The sequence below is a fragment of the Nycticebus coucang genome, chromosome 5, assembly GCF_027406575.1.
Source record: "Nycticebus coucang isolate mNycCou1 chromosome 5, mNycCou1.pri, whole genome shotgun sequence".
NCBI lineage: Eukaryota > Metazoa > Chordata > Mammalia > Primates > Lorisidae > Nycticebus > Nycticebus coucang.
In genome coordinates this window covers 47775315-47794591 of record NC_069784.1, presented here as the reverse complement: position 1 = coordinate 47794591, position 19277 = coordinate 47775315, and the positions used below count along the sequence as shown (strand labels likewise).

General features: G+C 43.0%; 1 protein-coding gene across 1 annotated transcript in view; it reads left to right on the top strand.

Annotated features, from left to right (window-relative positions):
- Nucleotides 1-18387, top strand: part of VTCN1 (V-set domain containing T cell activation inhibitor 1) — a 78967-nt gene extending 60580 nt beyond the window's left edge. The window contains exons 3-6 of the mRNA XM_053592655.1: nucleotides 5555-5902; nucleotides 9003-9281; nucleotides 14122-14291; nucleotides 16787-18387. Coding sequence (XP_053448630.1) covers nucleotides 5555-5902; nucleotides 9003-9281; nucleotides 14122-14246 — 752 coding nt within the window. The 3' untranslated portion in view covers nucleotides 14247-14291; nucleotides 16787-18387. The remainder of the gene's footprint in view (nucleotides 1-5554; nucleotides 5903-9002; nucleotides 9282-14121; nucleotides 14292-16786) is intronic.
- Nucleotides 18388-19277: the final 890 nt, after the last annotated feature.

Below are 19277 nucleotides of genomic sequence, written 5' to 3'. Positions count from 1 at the left end.
CTCTCTCTCTCTCTCTCTCTCTCTCTCTCTCTCTCTCTCTCTCTCTCTCTCCTTCCTTCCCTCCCTCCCTCCCTCCCTCCCTCCCTCCCTTCCTTCCTTCTTTTTTTTTTTTTTTTGAGACAGAGTCTCACTCTGTTGCCCTGGGTAGAGTGCCATGGCATCCTCACAGCTCACAGCAACCACAAACTCTTGGGCTCAAGAGATCCTCTTGTCTCACCCTCTTCCACCACTACCTATACACGGCTAGTTTTTCTATTTTCAGTAGAGTGAGGGGTTTTGCTCTTGCTCAGGCTGGTCTTGAACTCCTGCACATAAGTGATCCTCCTGCCTCCACTTCCCAAAGTGCTAGGATTACAGGAGGGAGCCACCACCGTGCCTGGCCAATTCTATTGCTTTTGAACTCTCTTGATGTTGGTCATGCTGCCTTCTCATAGTTATTCAGCTCCTCACAAATTCTAAATAAGGGCGCCGGGAAATATACAGTTCATCTGAAGTGGAGCCTCTGGAAGAGAGGTTGAGGGATCCCATCAAGCCCTGGTAAAGGGCAGCCTGTGCGCATGGCCCTCCGAAAGGGAAGGAGACGGAGTGGAAAGGCACTGGCCACACTTAGCCCAGTTCCTGTGCCGTCACTCTTACAGGGGTACCGTGAGCAGCTCGGGTAGTGGAAGAGTTTAAGAATCAGAGACGTTTTGGGCAGCATCTGTGGCTCAAGGGGGTAGGGCACCGGCCCCATATGCCAGAGGTGGCAGGTTCAAACACAGCCCCGGCCAAAAAAAAAAAAAAAAAGTATCAGAGACGTTTTGCTCTCAGGTCTAACCCTAACTGTGTGTCCTTTGGGATGCAAGTTAACTTTCCAGAAGCAGCTTCCTCACTGGTAAAATAGGTAGGGTACTATGGAGAATTAAGATGGTATTCATGTTGATACCATCAATGCTATTAATAAAAATCCCCTGTTAGGGATGTATTCATGTAGTACCTCCTAGGAGCTGCACGACTTCCTGGTTCTACCAGGACAGGTCTCCTTTGAAGTTAGGGAGGTCAGGGCAGGAAGCCAATTATCAGGACACTGCCTCTCAATAATGCCCCGTCTTCAGACGCTGGATATCAGACAGCCAGGTGTGTGCTTATGGCACCCAAACAGGAGCATTGCACAAGTTGTTTGGAGAGTATTTGATATTCCCCACCTCAAAATTGTAGTCATCTGAAAAAATAATCAAACAGTTGTTAGCCTATCTTACAATTATATTATGGTTTTTAATTGTTTTTATTTTTAAGTAAAGTAGGGATATCATTTTGGTGGGTTGGAGCTCTCAATGTCTCAACCTGGGCCCCAGTATGAATGAACAAATGAATAGCAGAATGTGGTGGGGAGAGCACAGGCCTAAGGCCAGACAAGTCAAGTTTGATCCGGGCCCTGCTGCTTGCTAGATAGATAGAGGGCACTGGGTAAGGATCTAACTCAGGGAGCCTCTTCATCCTCATTCATAAAACAGGTACATCTCATGGCTTCCAATGTGTCACTAGAAGTAAAGCATGCCTTTCCTACCTCCTGGGACTCTGATGTGCAATCTATTCAAATCCTTTTAGGGACCCTCTGAGGAAGCATCCTCATTTTACAGATAAAAAATTATAGAATAAAAAGTTTGTCCAAGGTCATAAGCCTAATAAGTGGCAGAGCTGGACTTGAACCCAGATAGCCTGATACCTGGGACATATTCTCATACACCATCCTTTGCTGTATCCCTTATCTGGCCTGGCCCATCCTGTTTAATTTATTTATTTTTTCTAATTTTGAAACAGAGTCTCACTCTGTCAACCTGGGTAGAGTGCCATGGCATCATAGCTCACAGGCTCACAGCGACCTCAAATTCCTGGGCTCTAGCGATCCTCTTGTCTCAGTCGCCCCAGTAGCAGGGACTGTAGGTACCTACCACATGTCTGACTGTTTTTTGTTTTTTTGTTTATATTTTTAGTCGATATGAGGTCTTGCTCTTTTTTGTTTGTTTGTTTTTGTGTTTGTTTTGAGACAGAGTCTCACTTTGTAACCCTCAGTAGAGTGTCATGACATCACAGTTCACAGCAACCTCAAACTCATGGGCTTAAGCGATTCTCTTGCCTCAGCCTCCCAAGTAGCTGGGAGTACAGGCGCCCGCCACAATGCCCTGCTATTTTTTTTTGTTGTTGTTGTTGCAGTTTAGCCAGGGCCATGTTCAAACCCACCACCCTTGGTGTATGGTGCCAGTGCCCTACTCACTGACCCACAGGCACCACCCACAGCTGCCTACTTTAATCATTAAGATCTCCAGGAAATATTTTGACTGACCCTACCTGTGGGCTCAAGGTCAACACATTAAAATTAATCCACTAATACAATTAATAAGTTGTGTCATTACCATTTCAGTCTCTCTGTAAACTGCACTAATCATTTATTTTTTCTGGAAAGTAATTTTTCAATTCAACGTTAATGGCAATTTATCAACAACCATCAAATTTACCCTTGCTCTAACATCATTACATTTATTTTGTCCATGATTCTACTGAGAATCTCTGTGTATTTTTATTACTCTTTTTTCCCCATCGGCTCACATTTCCCCAAAATTTACATGTGGTAATCCTGCAAAATGTCCCTTACTCCTACAATCATTTTAGATAATGAGCACTCAAGCAGTGCTTTGATTTCTACTGATTTTCATTTATTCATTCATTTATTCATGCAGTCACTAAATATTCTTTTTCTCTGTAGGAACATAGCACTAGGCACAACAGGAACTTACAGATATGAATAATACAACTTCTGCCCTTGAAAAGCTTACAAGTTGGTGCCAGAGATAGATGAGAAACCAGATAGAGGGAGACAGCTGCTATAAGAAAGGTAAAAGAAAATGTTAAGGAAGGGTAAAGAGGGAATCTACAAATTTTGCCTTGATGGATTAAAAGGTTTCATGGGAAGGCAGCTGTCCAAACAGACCCAAATACACATGTATAAGTAGAATTTGATAAAGGAGAGGTGTGGACTGTGAGGTGTGGGTGCAACACACACCTACAATGCAGGGATGTGATGGTGAATAAATTATTTGCTAGTTGGGGATGCCTTGGCTGTCCATCTGTCAAGTGAAGATGATCGAAAAGCAAACTGCATCTTTAAAGCAGTGTTCAAGAAAATGCCAAGGCAGGGTCTGGAGGTATGTTGCATTCCTCCCTCTTGCAGTACCACCTTTTACAATTTTTCTCCCAAATCTGCCACATGAATGGCCATGCACGGCAGTTGCTCCCAAGGTCTCATCCCCCATGCTCTCAGGCCTCCTAAACATCCTCCTAACCCAGGCTATGCACGTGTTTTTGTTTCCACTCTCTTTTTTTAGTTATATTTTTTTATTCCATCAGTAGCCCTCTGTTCTTTCTACTGCAAATTCATCTAGCTTTGCTTCTCCAGTCCTGTTATTTATTCATTACTCTCATTTTTTTTTTTTTTTTTTTTTTTGAGACAGAGTCTCATCTGTAGCTCTGGGTAGAGTGCTGTGGCGTCACAGCTCAAAGAAACGTCAAACTCCTAAGTTTAAGCAATTCTCTTTCTTCAGCCTCCTGAGTAGCTAGGTCAACAAGTGTGTGCCACTATGTCTGGCTAGTTTTTTCTATTTTTAGTAGGAACAGGGTCTCACTTTTGCTCAGGCTGGTCTCGAACTCCTGAGCTCAAGCAATCCACCCGCCTTGGCCTCCCAGAGTGCTGGGATTATAGTCATGAGCCACCACACCCGGCCACCCTCATCTGCTTTATAAAGGTCTCAGAGTCAACAGTTGCATCCCTCCCAGAGGGCGGGAAGGTCAGGGACTGACCCCACTGATACTTTGTTTTTGTGTGTTCTATCGTCCTGCATAAACAATATGTAAAACAAAGCATTGGTAGGGTCAGTCCTTGACAGCCCCCTTTGAGATGTGACTGTTAAACAATTCCAACTCCTAATGGGCTGGAAGAAGAGAAGTGCCAAAAATATCCCTGTTTTCATAATGTTTCTCTTTTACATTTGGATGAAAAACCCATACATATGCTTTATGTATTTGTTATTGAAGGCAAAAAATAAAGCATTTGCTGTAGATAAGACAGGATGGACTGTGAGTGGATGTAGTGAAGAGTGTGTGGAGAAAGCAGCACGAGCTGGTCTCTGGGAAGTGTCCACTGTGCGCTGGAGTCTGGGGCTTTGAAGACCATGCTGGAAAACCTGGAGCTCATTCCACAGCCCTCAGGGCCATGGCCAATCAGTGATTAGAAAAACAGACATGCTGCGAGTCTACTCTAAGAAGGTCTGCCTGGAAGATGAATGCATGTAAAAGGGGGATTGGATGGAGGTGAAGATGAAAGGCAGAAATACCAACGAGGAAGAGGAAGAGTCCGGTTGGAAAGTGCTCAGGCCCCATCATGTTGGGCTTCTTAGGCTGTGAGGAAGAGAGGCCTGTGCAGATCATTTAGTATAAGATGTTTGTTTATAGGATGTGCAGAGGTCAGAACAGGAACATCTTCAGGATCCGCCTTGCTCTGGAATAGAGGACTCTCTCTGTCTTCGTCTCTCCCCTAAACTTTGTGTCTAGTCCACCCTCCTCGTGGGCTCCAAGGCCATCCTCTCCTTAGCTTCACATGCAAACCACAGAAACCTTTCAGGCATCTTCAGTCAGCAGCCCCCAGTGCACAGCCCCCCTTTCCTGACTGGGCCGCTGCTGGGCAAGTGGGGAAAGAGCAGTTTGACACAGCCAACACCAATAATTAATATTTCTGCTGCTAGTATGTTCAGAGAAAAAGAGATCGCTTTTATCTTACACCAAAAGTAAGCAAATTAAGTACCAGTCTTCATTTTGCTACAGCTAACACTGTAACCTTGACCGAGTCACTTATCTTCTCATGCCTTATTTTCTTCATCATTCAAATGGAGATAAAAGTCACAGCACTGAACAGTAATTCAGTCTTCTTTTTTTTTTTTTTTTTTATTGTTGGGGATTCATTGAGGGTACAATAAGCCAGTTACACTGATTGCAATTGTTAGTAATTCAGTCTTCTTCAGAAAGACTAGCCACACTTAGTTATCGTAAGGTTCTACTTCTCGGCCACATCTGGTTAACTAAGAATAACAATACCTTACATGTGTAATTGTAGTCTGAAAATCAAGTTCATGTCCATTTCATTTGATCCTCACAAGAACCCCTTTAGGTAGGTAAAACAATATCGTTACGTCCTTATAAGGTCACCCAGCTATTAAGTGACAAAGCTAAGACTAGAAATCTCATCTTCAAACCCCAAATCCAATGTGTTCTCTTGCGGCCTCCCAAGGCTCTGGTTACTTGGTCTTGCAGAAGCTGTTGTGTAGGGCAGATCAGCTCTAGATGCCAAAATTATTGTCTTCCTGCTCTTTCGGTTGCTATCTGCTTATTTTTTACATGCCTCTCCTGTTGTTCTGTATTTCTGATTTATCATGGGGGTCTGTTTGGCTTTTAGTAATGAAAGGTTTAGTTACTTTCAAAAGTTCCATTGCTTCCCTTGGATTGATCCTTGCTTCCTGGATTGCAGGGACACACTTCATCACAGTCACTACTCTCATCTCAGCGGGGAACATTGGGGAGGATGGAATCCTGAGCTGCACTTTTGAACCTGACATTAAGCTTTCTGGTATTGTGATACAATGGCGGAAGGAAGGAGTTTCGGGCTCGGTCCATGAGTTTAAAGAAGGTAAAGATGACCTGTCAGACCAGGATGAAACGTTCAGAGGCCGGACAGCAGTGTTTGCTGATCAGGTGATAGTTGGCAATGCCTCTCTGAGGCTGAAAAATGTGAAACTCGCAGACGCTGGCACCTACCAGTGTTACATCAGCACTTCCAAAGGCAAGGGGAACGCTGACCTCGAGTACAAAACCGGAGGTGAGTGACTTTTGGAGAGAAAGAAAGAAAGCACCAAAAGATGTGTGAATTCAAAGGTTACGATGTTAGCCTCATCACCTTTCTGAGGCTTTTATAAAAGTTAGGATGAAATATGGTACTCAAGAATGACCAATATCAAAGGCCCTCCCAATTCTGCTAGCATAGATTCTTGCCATTTTTTGCCCAAGATCCACACTGACTCCCAAAGTAGCTGACTAGAACATAGGCCTTAAAATCATTTGTTCCGGGCTATTGCTGCTTCTGAATTTCCAGGTATTTTCATGAAAATAATTGTAGTTTCTTTTACAGTAGCTCCTAATACCACCACTGAAAGAAACCTCAAAAATCTGGCCTGGGATGTCTCCCTGCTAAGCAGGCCCAGGCCCAAGTCAGTTCTTCTAGAGATTCACAGCAGTGCGCTCATTTTAGAAGTTTGAAGAGAACTAACCAAAACAACATTGTTCTAAAAACTCATTAATTCTTTTCTCCCCAATGACATACACCCTTCCTTGCCAACCCAATGTGTATTTTCTGAATTTGTGTGCAAGGACTCAGATAGATTCCCTGAGGAATATAAAGATGAGCGTCCCTCCTCTCCCAGAGCCCAGTGTCGATCTCACAGAGTTGAGGGTTGGTTCAGGGATAAAGCACGTAAATGGAAGGATAATTGGTAAATCGTATCAAATGCTTTAAGAGAAATCTGAGTAGAGCGACTCAGAGATTCAGAGGAAGAGAGGGATCACATCCAAGTACACAGGAGGGAAGGTCAGAAAAGCACCATGGAGAAGATGGCATTTGAGAAAGCCTCAAAGGACAGGAGAAAGTGCACCCAGCCCTCCCAGCCTGACTTAACCCGCACCGTCCTTTCTTGGACACCTCATAACATGGATATGTAATTACCCATACTCAAAGCACAGATCTAGAATCAGAACTGTGTAAGTACAGTGGCCGAGCCAGGCTTTATTTCTGAGCCTTAGTTTCTTCATCTTAAAATGAGCATTAATGAGGTGATATCCAGGGACGCTGGAACCAACCGAAAGAGCTTCCACTGGCAATAGAATGGAAGAGCTAGAACAATGTAAGCAACAGAAGAAATACTATAGTATGGAGGTAAAGCTCAAAGCATAAAAAACCCACATGACTCCGTACTTACATGAATAAATTAAGGACATTAAACAAATCTTTACAGATGAATTCTGAATAGCTTATTTAGCTATCTCCCTCTCCAGGAGGTGGAGCTAATACCTCCCCCTTCCATTCAGGTGTGTTAGACTTAATGAAGTTCAGCTTCCAAAGAAAGCTGGCATACTCCTTCAGCCAAGAGATCAAGGTTACCACATTATGACAAGTCATTCTGATAGCCGGCACCCTCGGATACCGTGTGATGAGGAGGCGCTTTGCCTCCTGTGGTCTTCCTCTCCCAAACCTGTAGCCTCAGTCTAGTCATGAGAAACACATCACGCTGATTCCAATAGAGGGGCATCCTGCAAAATGCCTGACCGGTACTCCTCAAAACTGCTAAGGTCATAAAAAACATAGAAAAGTTGAGAAGATGTCATGAAGGAGAGGAACCTAAGGAGGCATTGTTGTATCCTGGATGGGATCCTGGAACAGGGAAAGAGCCTTAATGGAAAAACTGGAGAAAATCCAATGATGTTTGGAGTTCAGTTGATAGTAATGTGCCAGTGATAGTTTCTCAGTTTTGACCAGTGCACCATGGTTATGAAGTTGACATTAGGGAAACTGGGTACAACTCGCTAAACTATCTTTGCAATTTTGCTGCTTATCTAAAATTATTCTAAGATTACAAGTTAATTTTTTTAAATGGAGGTGATAATATCCACAGGATTATTGTGAGAATCAAAGCAGCACTGGCACAGAGGGCACCACCTTCAGTCAATGGTGACTCGCTGTCTGGTAGACTTAGTTTCTCCCATCCTCTCCCAGGAGCTTGTCCCCTGCTTCTTCCCGGCAGGTGGGTCTTGTCTCCCCCGCTAGATGACAGGCTCATTAAGAGCAAGGCCAGGGCTTGCCTTTCACCACTCAGTCAGCACCAGCCACATCCTGGGTAAAAGAAGACGCTAAATATTAGTAAGTCAATAAATTGTATTTTGCCATTATGGCCTTCACATTTTTTCCATAAGCATCTCTCTACCTAGATATAGGCTGAAGCTAGTCTTAATTTCAAAATGCAATTTACCTCCCCAGTGAGGAGAATTATCTTAGAAGAAAACAGGATACCAGGGCTGGACAGTCTCCACCCAAGTCCCCACTATGACAAGTCTTGTGTATGGAATTTTTTTTTTATTTTCTCTCTCTCTCTCTCTTTGAGACAGAGTTTCACACTCTATTACCCTGAGTAGAGAGTACCCTGAGGTCAAAACTCATAGCAACCTCAAACTCTCGGGCTTGAGTAATCCTCTTGTCTCAGCTTCCTGAGTAGCCAGGACTACAGAAGCCCACTACTACGCCTGGCTGGTTTGTCTATTTTTAGTAGAGAGAGGGGTTTGATCTTGCTTGAGCTGGTCTTGAACTCCTGAGCTCAGGCAATCCACTCACCTTGGCCTCCCAGAGTGCTGGGATTATAGACTTGAGCCACTGCACCTGGGCTGTATGGAATTTTTGTGGGTGATGGCTCAATGCTGTTTATTTTTTCCTTCTCCCTCTCCTTTCCCTCTCTAACTTTATTCTCTAGGCAAAAAAAAAAATACATAAAATTCTCAAGGCTTCATAGGTCCCTGGAAAATACCCAATTTCCATGAAGGATAGCATTTTTGTGATCACTGGAGCTCCTCTTACTTGGAGGAAATGATCTGTTGTAACAATAATATACCTGGAACTTGGTATATTATTATATTCCTAGGTCCTTGGGATTTATGATATTGATGAAAGGATTACAATGTTTGCCAATACTGTGAGCAAATGCTTATTTTCATCTACAATACAATGAACCTTATACACATGGACTCCTGGGAAAGTACTGAGCTACTTCAGCAGTGGAAATGACTGTGGTTGTGAGCCTTAGCACTTCAAAGGCTATCTTGTCTTATCTGTCTGACCCTCACATCTCACCTGCCTCTTTTGACCTTTGACCTTGCAGCCTTCAGCATGCCAGAGGTGAATGTGAACTATAATGCCAGTTCAGAGAGCTTGCGGTGTGAGGCTCCCCGGTGGTTCCCCCAGCCCACTGTGGTCTGGGCGTCCCAAGTGGATCAGGGAGCCAACTTCTCAGAAGTCTCCAACACCAGCTTTGAGCTGAACTCTGAGAACGTGACCATGAAGGTTGTGTCTGTGCTCTACAATGTCACAATCAACAACACATATTCCTGTATGATTGAAAACGGCATTGCCAAAGCCACAGGGGATATCAAAGTGACAGGTGGGTTCCTCCATACTTTTTGTATGAACTTACATGGGGGGGAGAATAAAGCCTAAATTAAAATCCAATTTCTTTAATATATACCAGGCAAAAAATGTCTAGAATCTTCTTTCCTATGACCCTGATCATAATTCTAGTAGGGATTGCATTACTTAAGAGAAAAGCTAACAAAAACAACATGTATGGCATATTAAGCCTCATCTTACGTACCTTCTCATTGATTGGTTGTCTGGAGAGCAGAGTTTAGGATTCTGAGGCTCTGTCTAACTCAGCAGGACTACTTTGGTGTAGTAGTGGGGAAGTGATAATTATTCGACACCTTTGATATATCAGCTAGTGTACTATAACCTAAGCCCCTTAAAACTGGTTTGGTTCTAGCCTGCTCAAATTTGAGAAGGCTTTGAATCTAAAGTCTAAAGGTCTGGACTGTGACTTAGGCTTATTTCTCCCTTATGAGACTAATTCATGATCCCCATAATTTTGGCCCTGGATTAATCTGAAATCTCTATATTGAACTGGCCTTCCAGCATCCTGGCTAAGAACAGGCTGACATGGCCCAGCACTATTACCTCCCTGCAGTGTTTTAGTGAATACAAAACCTAGGTAGAGCTAGTATCAAGAAAATGCATACACTGAATGACAACTTTTAAAATCATCCCTCCTGGTGCTAAATTGGATTCAAACTATAGTGTAAGAGTATGTTAGGAGTCTGCTGTCTGTATCAAGCTTAGAACTGAGCAGAAAATATCTTACATATTGTAAGTACCCTATAAATGTTTGCTGAATTTAACTGAATGGACCCTATTCTTTATCAGATTTTTAAATTTAAAATTGTATACACACACATGTAAACCCCCCAAATATGTACAAATATGATATATCAATTTTAAAAAATAATAAAATTAGGGCGGTGCCTATGGCTCAACAGAGTAGGGCGCCAGCCCCATATGCCAGAGGTGGCAGGTTCAAACCCAGCTCCGGCCAAAAACTGCAACAACAACAACAACAAAATAATAATAATAATAATAAAATTATGTACATATATAAATATAAAAGTAACCTATAGAATGAGAGAAAATATTTGCAAATCATATATTTAATGAGGGATTAATATCCTGAATATATAAATATTTCATACAACTTTAACTCAACAGCAAGAAAATGAAATAACCCAATTTAAGAATGGGCAAAGGATTTGAGTAGAGATTTTCCCAAAGATGATACGCAAATGGCAAGAAGTCACATGAAAAAGATGCTCAACATTACCAGTCACCAGAGAAATGCAAATCAAAACCACAAAGAGATGTCATCTAATACCCATTATGATGGCAACTATTAAAAAAGAAGCAGAAGAAAATAAGTGTTGGTCAGGATGTGGAAAAATTAGGGCCCTCATCTACTGTTGGGGAAATGGTACAACTGCCGTAGAAAACAGCATGAGAGGGTCCTTGAAAAATTAAAGCTAGAATAAGCATATGATCTAGCAATCCCACTTCTGGGGATATATCCAAAAGAAGTCAAAGCAGGGTCTAAAAGAGATATTTGCACACCCCTATTCACAAGAGCTAGAAGCAGCCCAGAATGTCCATCAGTAGATGACCGGATAAATAAAATGTGGTAAATACTTACAACGGAGTATTATCCTGAGAAAGAAGGAAATCCTATCACCTACCACAACAGGACACTATGCTAAGTGAAATAAGTCATTCACAAAAAGACAAATTCTGTGTGATTCTACTTACATGAAGCACCTAAAGTCGTCAAATTCACAAAAACAGAAAATAAGATGGTGGTTACCACAAGTGGGGTGGAGGGGAGAAGGGTTGTTGCTTAATTGGTATAGAGTTTCAGATTTGCAGGATAAAAAAGTCACAGAGATCTGTTTTACAACAACGTGTGTATACTTAACACTACTGAATTGTTACATTTTAAAATGGTTAAAGAAAAAATGGCTAAGGGGGTACATTTTTTGTTTTTAACTACAATTTTTAGTAGCTAATCAAAAAGTATATATAGATATGAGAGAGAGAGAGATCTTCCACCGTCTCGAGGAATGAAGTGGCGACTACACTGGTTAGGGTTCTTAGTTTCCTATGACAGAAAATTAACTCAAATAACTTAAAAGAGTGATTTATTGAAAGGATAGTGAGACGTTTCATGGAACCAAAAACAGAAAGTAGAATTGAGCCGAGGAACAGCTTGAACGGGGACCCAGTAACTTCAGTTCCAGTTGTTTTCTTTTTCTCGCATTCCTCCTTTATTCTCTCATCTTAGTATATGTGGCAAAATGTGCTTTCCAAGAGCTCCTATATTTAAAAATCTCTCTCACTTGAGAGAGTGACCAGACTGAGCCTCCAACCAGCAGTCTCCTTCTACTTCCCGAGAAGGACTTTGGTTCGACTTGGGCCAGCTGCCCAGCAAGGCAGTGTCTGAAGGGTCTTCCCAGAAAAGAAGCAGAGAACAAAGCATTGGTCATTTAAAACAATGGGTGTTGACATCTCAGCTTGATGTCAATAAAAAATTCCAAACTGTGTAACTACTGTCTTCTAAGAGCAGAGCGAATAACTGCACAAAACAAAGACAGTCAGCACATGCTTTCTTCAGTGAGCAGAACCGTTTTCCCTCCGTGTTTATTGCATACTTCAAAGCAAGTGTTCCGAGTGTCAACATTAGGACAAAAGACAACTTGAATTAGCTCAAAATTTTAAATGATCACAGAATTTCTTCTTTCCATGCACAAAGTAGGTGTCCCATGCATGTTTTTAAATGATTAAATGGGGTCATGGGATTTACATCTTGTGTTTTCTGACTATTCTGCTAATTCAGGCCATTCACGAAACAATGATCTATTATGTACCAGATATGTTCAGAGCACTTTTTAAGCCCCATAAGCTACTGAGATGAACAGGGAAGTATCACAGCAGAAGTTAGTCTCAGTGTAGGTTTGGTACCTAAGGGGAAGAGCCATTAATTATGACTGCAGTGGACCAGGAGATAAGGCGGAGTCCAAGCTGGCTTTTAAAGGAGGGAAAAAAATAGTTTTGATAGAATAGAAAGTCCAATAGTCCAAGGGAGAAATTTTGAAGGTATTAACTAGGCAGTGGTATTGGAAAAGAAAAGGGAGAAGAATCGAAAGTTACTTGAACAAAATACTGTACATGCCTTAGAGAAGCAAATGTGAAGGTCAAGAGAAAGAACAAGTCAGCATGGGTTTGCTATTTCTACTCAGGATGCTTAGGAGAGGAGAAATGCTCCCACAACACAATGAAAACACAGGCACAACATGAAAGAGGAAGGGGCAGGTGAGGGTTTTAGAAACGTTGAGTTTAAAATGCCCACGGTGCTTACTGTGGTGGCTCACACCTGTAATCCCAGCTGCTTGGGAGCTAAGGCAGGAGGATTGCGTAAGCCCGGGAGTTCAAGACCAGCCTGGACCAGCTACAACATAGTGAAACCCTTAACCTCAAAAATAAATAAAATAAAATGCCCATGGTACACACAAGTGGAGACACCCACTGCTTAGCACAGTGCCCAGACGTGATAGGTTTGGGGAAGAAGGCTACATCTGTACTCCACGTGTCTCCTTCCATGTGACCTTCTTGGCCTTTCTCTCCCTCCTTCGTTCACTCTTCCCCAGGGGAGGAGTGATGTATCTGAACAGAGAGCACACTACGGGAAGGTGGACATGGGTAGCTCAGCGCCTTCCCTTTCTCTTTGGCTGACTCTCAGGAGGTACTTACACATTCTGCTCTGCTCCTCCAAGCCAGGAGTCTAGCAAGGGTGGAATCTGTCCTTAAAGGGGAATGCCCCAGTCTGCTTCTGTCTGTCCCTGGGGAAGTCCAGGCTGTGCCCACTTACCTAGCTATAAAGCCTTGTTCCTTATTATCAGATTTTTCAGCAATGAAGGTGATATCTGGGTCTTCCAATTACCTTCTCTGTAATTGGTTCAGAGCCAAGGTAAGGAAGTGGGTGTTATTTATTGGGCTCCTTTAATTGAACCCCAGTGTGGGTAACTGAGAAATATTTACTGAATGTTTTTAACGGGCGTATCTAGTAGCAGCTGGACATCCAAATGTGGACCTCAAGGCAGGCTTTAAGGAAGCAGATTTAGAAATAATCAGCACAAAAGTAATGCGCATTATGCTTGAGTAGAGTTACCATTATTGTTATTTGTCCGACTTGTATTTATTGAGTGCATACTATGAGCCAGGTACTGATCTAATTGCTCTATATGTATTAACTCATTTTAATCCTCATAAAAACCATAGGAAGTAGGTTACAATTATTTTGGCTGTATTTTATAGGAGAAAAAATGAGAGCATATTTAGTAACTTACCTAAAGTCATACAGCCAGTAAGTGACAGAGCTGAAATTAAATGAGAGGATTGTCTGGGGAGGAAATAAATCAGAAGAAGAGTAATTTCATTTCTTCACTTCTGCCTTTCTCTACTCCAAAATGAGAACAATACTTCCTTGCCACTTTCTAGCTGTATGATGTAAACTAAGGACACAGATGCTGAAAAGATCACTGCCTAGAGGAAAAATCCATCAGAATCCAAGGACTGGTCATGGCCGACTGTTTAGCCTATTATCTTTTTATTAGTCTAGTTTTTCTTTTGGCTGAGTGCTTACTGGAATGGACCACAAATGGGACTGCCTTTCACAAAAGGGAAAGCTCTTCTTTTAAGCCAATTACAGAAAGGTGGAGAAAGGGGTAAAAAGTTCCTTGTGTTAGGAACAACTTGTTCTGTTTGGGGGTAATTTTCTTTACTCACCAGTCATAAGAACAGCCATGAAGCTTCACCTATAGGATCCTGAACTTTTTTCTCTCCCTCTACAGACTCTGAGATCAAAAGGCGGAGTCACCTACAGTTACTGAACTCAAGGGCTTCTCCACGGGCCTCTTTTTTCCTTGTCATCTGCTGGGTACTCCTGCCTCTCTCCCCCTGCCTGATGCTCAGATAATGGACCTTGGCCACACAAAAGAATTCAAAGTCATTGGTCCAACAGGTGAGAAGAATCACAAGTGGCGCAGGAGACTGGTTCTGTGTGTGCCTGAGCCCGTAACAAGAGTCAAGTAGCCCTCAGTATCAGCCACAAGAAGAAATACTTCCACTCGAATCGTGAAAGGCAATCATTTGTTAGCTTACCGAATAGTGTAGACCTCACGGGCAAACTTATAGGAGAAACAGCTGTTTACAATTCAAATATTTGCATAAACTCAAATGCCTTTTAATTTCCTGAGTCATCAACAAACTGAAAAGCATCTTATTGAGGAGAAAGAGATGGATAGCCCTGATGACTTACCCTGGGTTTCACTGTTATTTATAAAACATAACGACATGCCCGGAATCACTCACATAAGTGACCTCTCTCTCCCACCCTTCCAGCAAAGCCCCTGTTGACAGGATTGCTGGCAGATGACTCACCAATTAGCTCTCCTGCTGAGACTCTGTAGCTCCAGTCCTGGCTCCAGTCACTGTCAGGACATTTCCTTCTGGATCTTCTTCTGCATACGAAATGTGTAGCAAGCTGAGCTGGAGCTGGGAAAGTTCCTGTCAACGCTCCCACATTGCTCAAGGGCATCCGCACCATGCCTGCAGGCTCGCAGCCTTAGAGCTGCTTTGCCTCCCCTCCTAGGTCAGTTCCTCACCACCCCCTGTTGTCTCTCAGGTGGCCCCTAAGCCAGCCTCCATCATTTTGCACCCAGACCAGCTCTAAGACCCTGTGTTTGCTCCTCCCTCTCCCCCGTCTCAGCTGACAGGAAACTTGGTGCCAGAATCAAAGCCTTCAAACAGTGTTTTTATCACAGCATTCCTTTGCCCTGGAGAGTCGCTCTGGGCACTACTGCAGCCAAGTTAAAGTCCCTCCCTTCTCAGTGTCTCTCCCTGAGCTTCCCCCTTCTCTCAGCGTGCAGCCTCCGCTCCAGCCTCCCTCCCGCCCTGCTCCTTCCTGGAAATCTCCTCCACCCTGTGGCAATTCATAGCCGCTACTTCCTTCATCCATTTCAGGAAAATGCTTCTTAGCTTATAGCGCCCTTTCCTGGGGGTCTTTGTGTTTTTCTGGTTTTCTTTTCTTCCTTTTTTTTTTTTTTTTTTGTTTTATTTTGTTTTTGAAACAGTCTCACTCTGTTGTCCAGGCTTGAGTGCCATGACATCATCATAGCTCACAGCAACCTCAAACTCCTGGGCTCAAGTAGTCTTCCCAAAGTGCTAGGATCCACAGGCAAGAGCCACTGTTCCTGACTTATAAAGTAGATTTTTTTTTCTTCAGACAGAGTCTCACTCTGTCATCCATGGCATCAGTAGCTGACAGCAACCTCAAACTCCTAGGCTCAAGTGATTCTCCTGCCTCAGCCTCCTGATAGCTAGAACTATAGATGCCTGCCTTGAAGCCAGACTAGTTTTTCTGTTTTTAGTAGAGAGGAGGTCTCACTCCTGCTCAGGCTAGTCTAGAACTCCTGAACTCAAGTGATCATCCCACCTCCACCTCCCAGTGCTAGGATGACAGGCGTGAGCCCCCGTGCCTGGCAAGTCTTTCTGTTTTACATCCTCTTGGCACACATGATTTATATCTTAATACCCTCTAAGGCGCGTATATTCATTGTCTAGATCGTTAAGTCCTTAGGGGCAGACATAGATCTACTTTTCTGCTTCTTTTCATTGTTTTTCTTGTTCCCCAAGCTTTACTAGAGTGCAGTACACAAAGTAGCCTCTGTAAGGAAACCCTCCCATTTCCATGATTCCCAGTCCTCTGCGATTGTCAGTAGAGAGAGATTTCCCTAAGGAAACTGTCACTCGGGGATCTTACTCAGAGAAGAAGGAACATTTTCTTCTTTCCTTGATTCCCCACAACAATGTAATTGAGCTTTTACCAACCTGCATCTAGATGATATGACCCAGACAGTACAGCTGATTCATCGTCACCCTGGATTCCCTAAGAGTAATAACCTGCAGCCTTTTCTTTAAAAGCTGTGACTGGTGTGTGATGGATGGTGCTCACACGCAGTGCATGGGTCTTACACGTTTATTACCCCTGAGCTGCAACTCCGCCTCTTTCTCCCTAGAACCCCAGAGGAATAACCTTGAGTCAAGTAGATTTTTTTTTTAACTAAAAAATTAGATCATTATTTGCAACATGTATTATAATGAATCAGGGCATTTTAAATCAAATGTGCTCTCAGTTGGGAACTGAGGCAGAAACTGTCTTTCCGCCTCTACTCAGGAGCCTGCCCAGAATTCCTCTCTCAGTTCCTGTTTGCTCCGAGGACCTGTCTTACCCCTGAGACTGTCCCTGGATGATACCCTTGTGGAGAGATTCAAGCCATCTCTCTTCCCCCCAGCAACCCACAAGACCCAGTGGCCTCAATAAACCAACATTGAAATACAGAAAAATAAGCCCGTTTCTAAATAAGACATGCACCCCCACAGTGGCTGGGAGACTCTCAGTGCTCAGTACTTGTTTGCCGAATGGACTTAATGGTATCTTATTGCTGTTATTTTCAGAATCCCAGGAATCTACAGAACTTTTTCACCACCAGCTATGACCTATATTTCTGTGGGAAAATGAATTCATCTCTGGAAGTCTGGAGTGTACAAACAAGAACAAAGAACAAAAAGAAGCTAAAAGCAACCATCAAAGACTCCAGGATGAAAGATGTATCTATCTTTAAGGACATTAAAAGTTATGAAAATTATTCATCTGAACTAGAGAAGTGTGTTAAGACTGTTAAGTAAAATGCACGTGGAGGTCTCAGGGGCCTGCCCTGGCCTGTTATCTCTTGGAGAGCGAGAGGATGGGGCACCGCATGTCTGTGGTGTCTGAATCCCTAATTATACGTTCTGTAATGTTGCTCTGATGAAGTTCTTGGAAAGTTTCAGTCACAATATGGCCACATCTTCTATTCCACGAATTAAACTACTGTAGTATATGGTGTGAGAAGCTGATTCGGCTGCCACGTCACAACTCAGGCTGGCTGCATTTCAGTGGTGGGTCAAATGGTTCACTTTGCATTATGATGTTTCCAAAACATCATAAGCTTTGGCTTATATCCTCCCACTTGAAAAATGCCAAACATGTACAAAATGATCATAATTGTATCATAAAATAATTGGTAACACTGATTTTATAAATAATTTGAGCCTTTCCTTTTAAAACAACAAAAGCCATTTTATTTCTCAGATGATGTTCATCCATGGATGGTACAGAGAACGACCTCTCACCTTGACTAAGTGGCCTTATGTCATCACAAGGTCTGAGGCTTCTGCTTTCTATCCTACGTGGACAGCTCTGACCTCAGCTTCAACATCATCTAGAACAGTGGGACTCAGCTGGGGTGATTCTGCTTCCCCCATCTCCCAGGAGACTTTTGGCAGTGTCTGGAGATGATTTTAGTTGTTGCAAATTGGACAGGGGATAGGTGCTACTGGCATCTAGTGGATGGAGCCCAGGGAGGTGGTTCAACATCCTACAGTGTACAGGATGTCTCCCAAAGAATTGCCCAGCCCCAGATGTCATCTATGCCAAGGTTAAGAAACCCTGACATAGAGTAGAAAAGGTACTTGAAAAGAAGAGGAGAGCAAACAGATTTAGGCAAGCAGGGATTCTGTCTCTGGCTGCGCCTTAGCGCACAGAGCCAGAATTCTGTAGGGCAACCAGGATAACATCTTTCAGAGAATAGAATTGACAAGGCCTGAGGGAAATTCCTGATGAGATTATATTCAGCTTGTTGAGCTTCTAAGTTTCTTTCCCTTCACCCTCCCCTACAAACCAGGTTCTGTAAGAGAGTTACCTGAGTTCCATCTGAAGTTCTCTCACTCAACATCTCCAGACCCTGCCTGGCCAAAATTCAAATTAAGGCACCAAACATGTTCCTTCCTTCCAATGCACAGAGATTTCAGAGATCCCTTCAGAAAGCAGGGACAATGACCCTTTGAAACGAGACCTTGAGGAATGAAATTGTAATGGGAAAGAATGCTTCATTTCCAGCCCCCTTCCCAACCCTTCCCATGCTGTTCATGTGTCGACTGCTGCCTTCCTGGCATTTTGAAGCCATCATGACTGTATTACAGAAAACTCGATTTTAGAGTTCTAACCATTCAAGAAAACAATTAAATATATATTTCCTACACTGTTGTTGGCCTGGTTTTTCAGAGAAAGTAAGTGAAAGAGAAGATGGATCAAAAAGCTATAAAGTAAGGAGGCGCCTGTGGCTCAAGGAGTAGGGTGCCGGCCCCATATACTGGAGGTGGTGGGTTCAAACCTACACCCAGCCAAAAAAGGAAAAACAAAAACAAACAAACGAAAAAATAACTGCAAAAAAAAAAAAATCTATAAAGCACTTTCTAAAGATCAGCACCTAATACATAACAGGTCTTCAGTAGATGCTTGTTGAACTGAATAGGGAAATGAATGGGAGGGAAAGATCAAGCCTGTGAGTGGTGAGTTGGGCGGCTGGGACCAGTTTCCTAGGCTTACACCAGCCTGGCATGTCTCCATCTGGGAAAATAGTGATGGCAATGATTTTGAGGTGAGAAAATATGTATGTGGACAAACTTCTGCCTTTCACTGCCAGGGAATTATTAAATTTTTTAGATATAGACCCAGAGGCCCACAGTGAAGTGTGGGTAACTGGCTATCCACAGGTTAAATGACCTTCCAAAGCTGCACTAGTAATTGGTGGAGGGAGGTAATCGATAGAAAATGCAATTGCCAAGTGACTTTCACACCAACTTTCCTAATTTAGTCCCAGGCCTTTAGGGCCTTTTGCAAGAGGAGACCAATGCTGCATCCAATCGAGAGAGCAAACTATGAAAGCCTAAACAATTACAGCCCAGGTCAATTCTTTGGCTTTGCCCATGAGCACACCACTGATGCATTAGAAAAAAAGGGACATCACATCGGGTCAACTGCAAGGACTAGAATATGATGTGCATCATAGACATCTGGAGATGCTCAAACTTAAATGCCAAAGGCCATAGCATTTCAGAAGTAGAA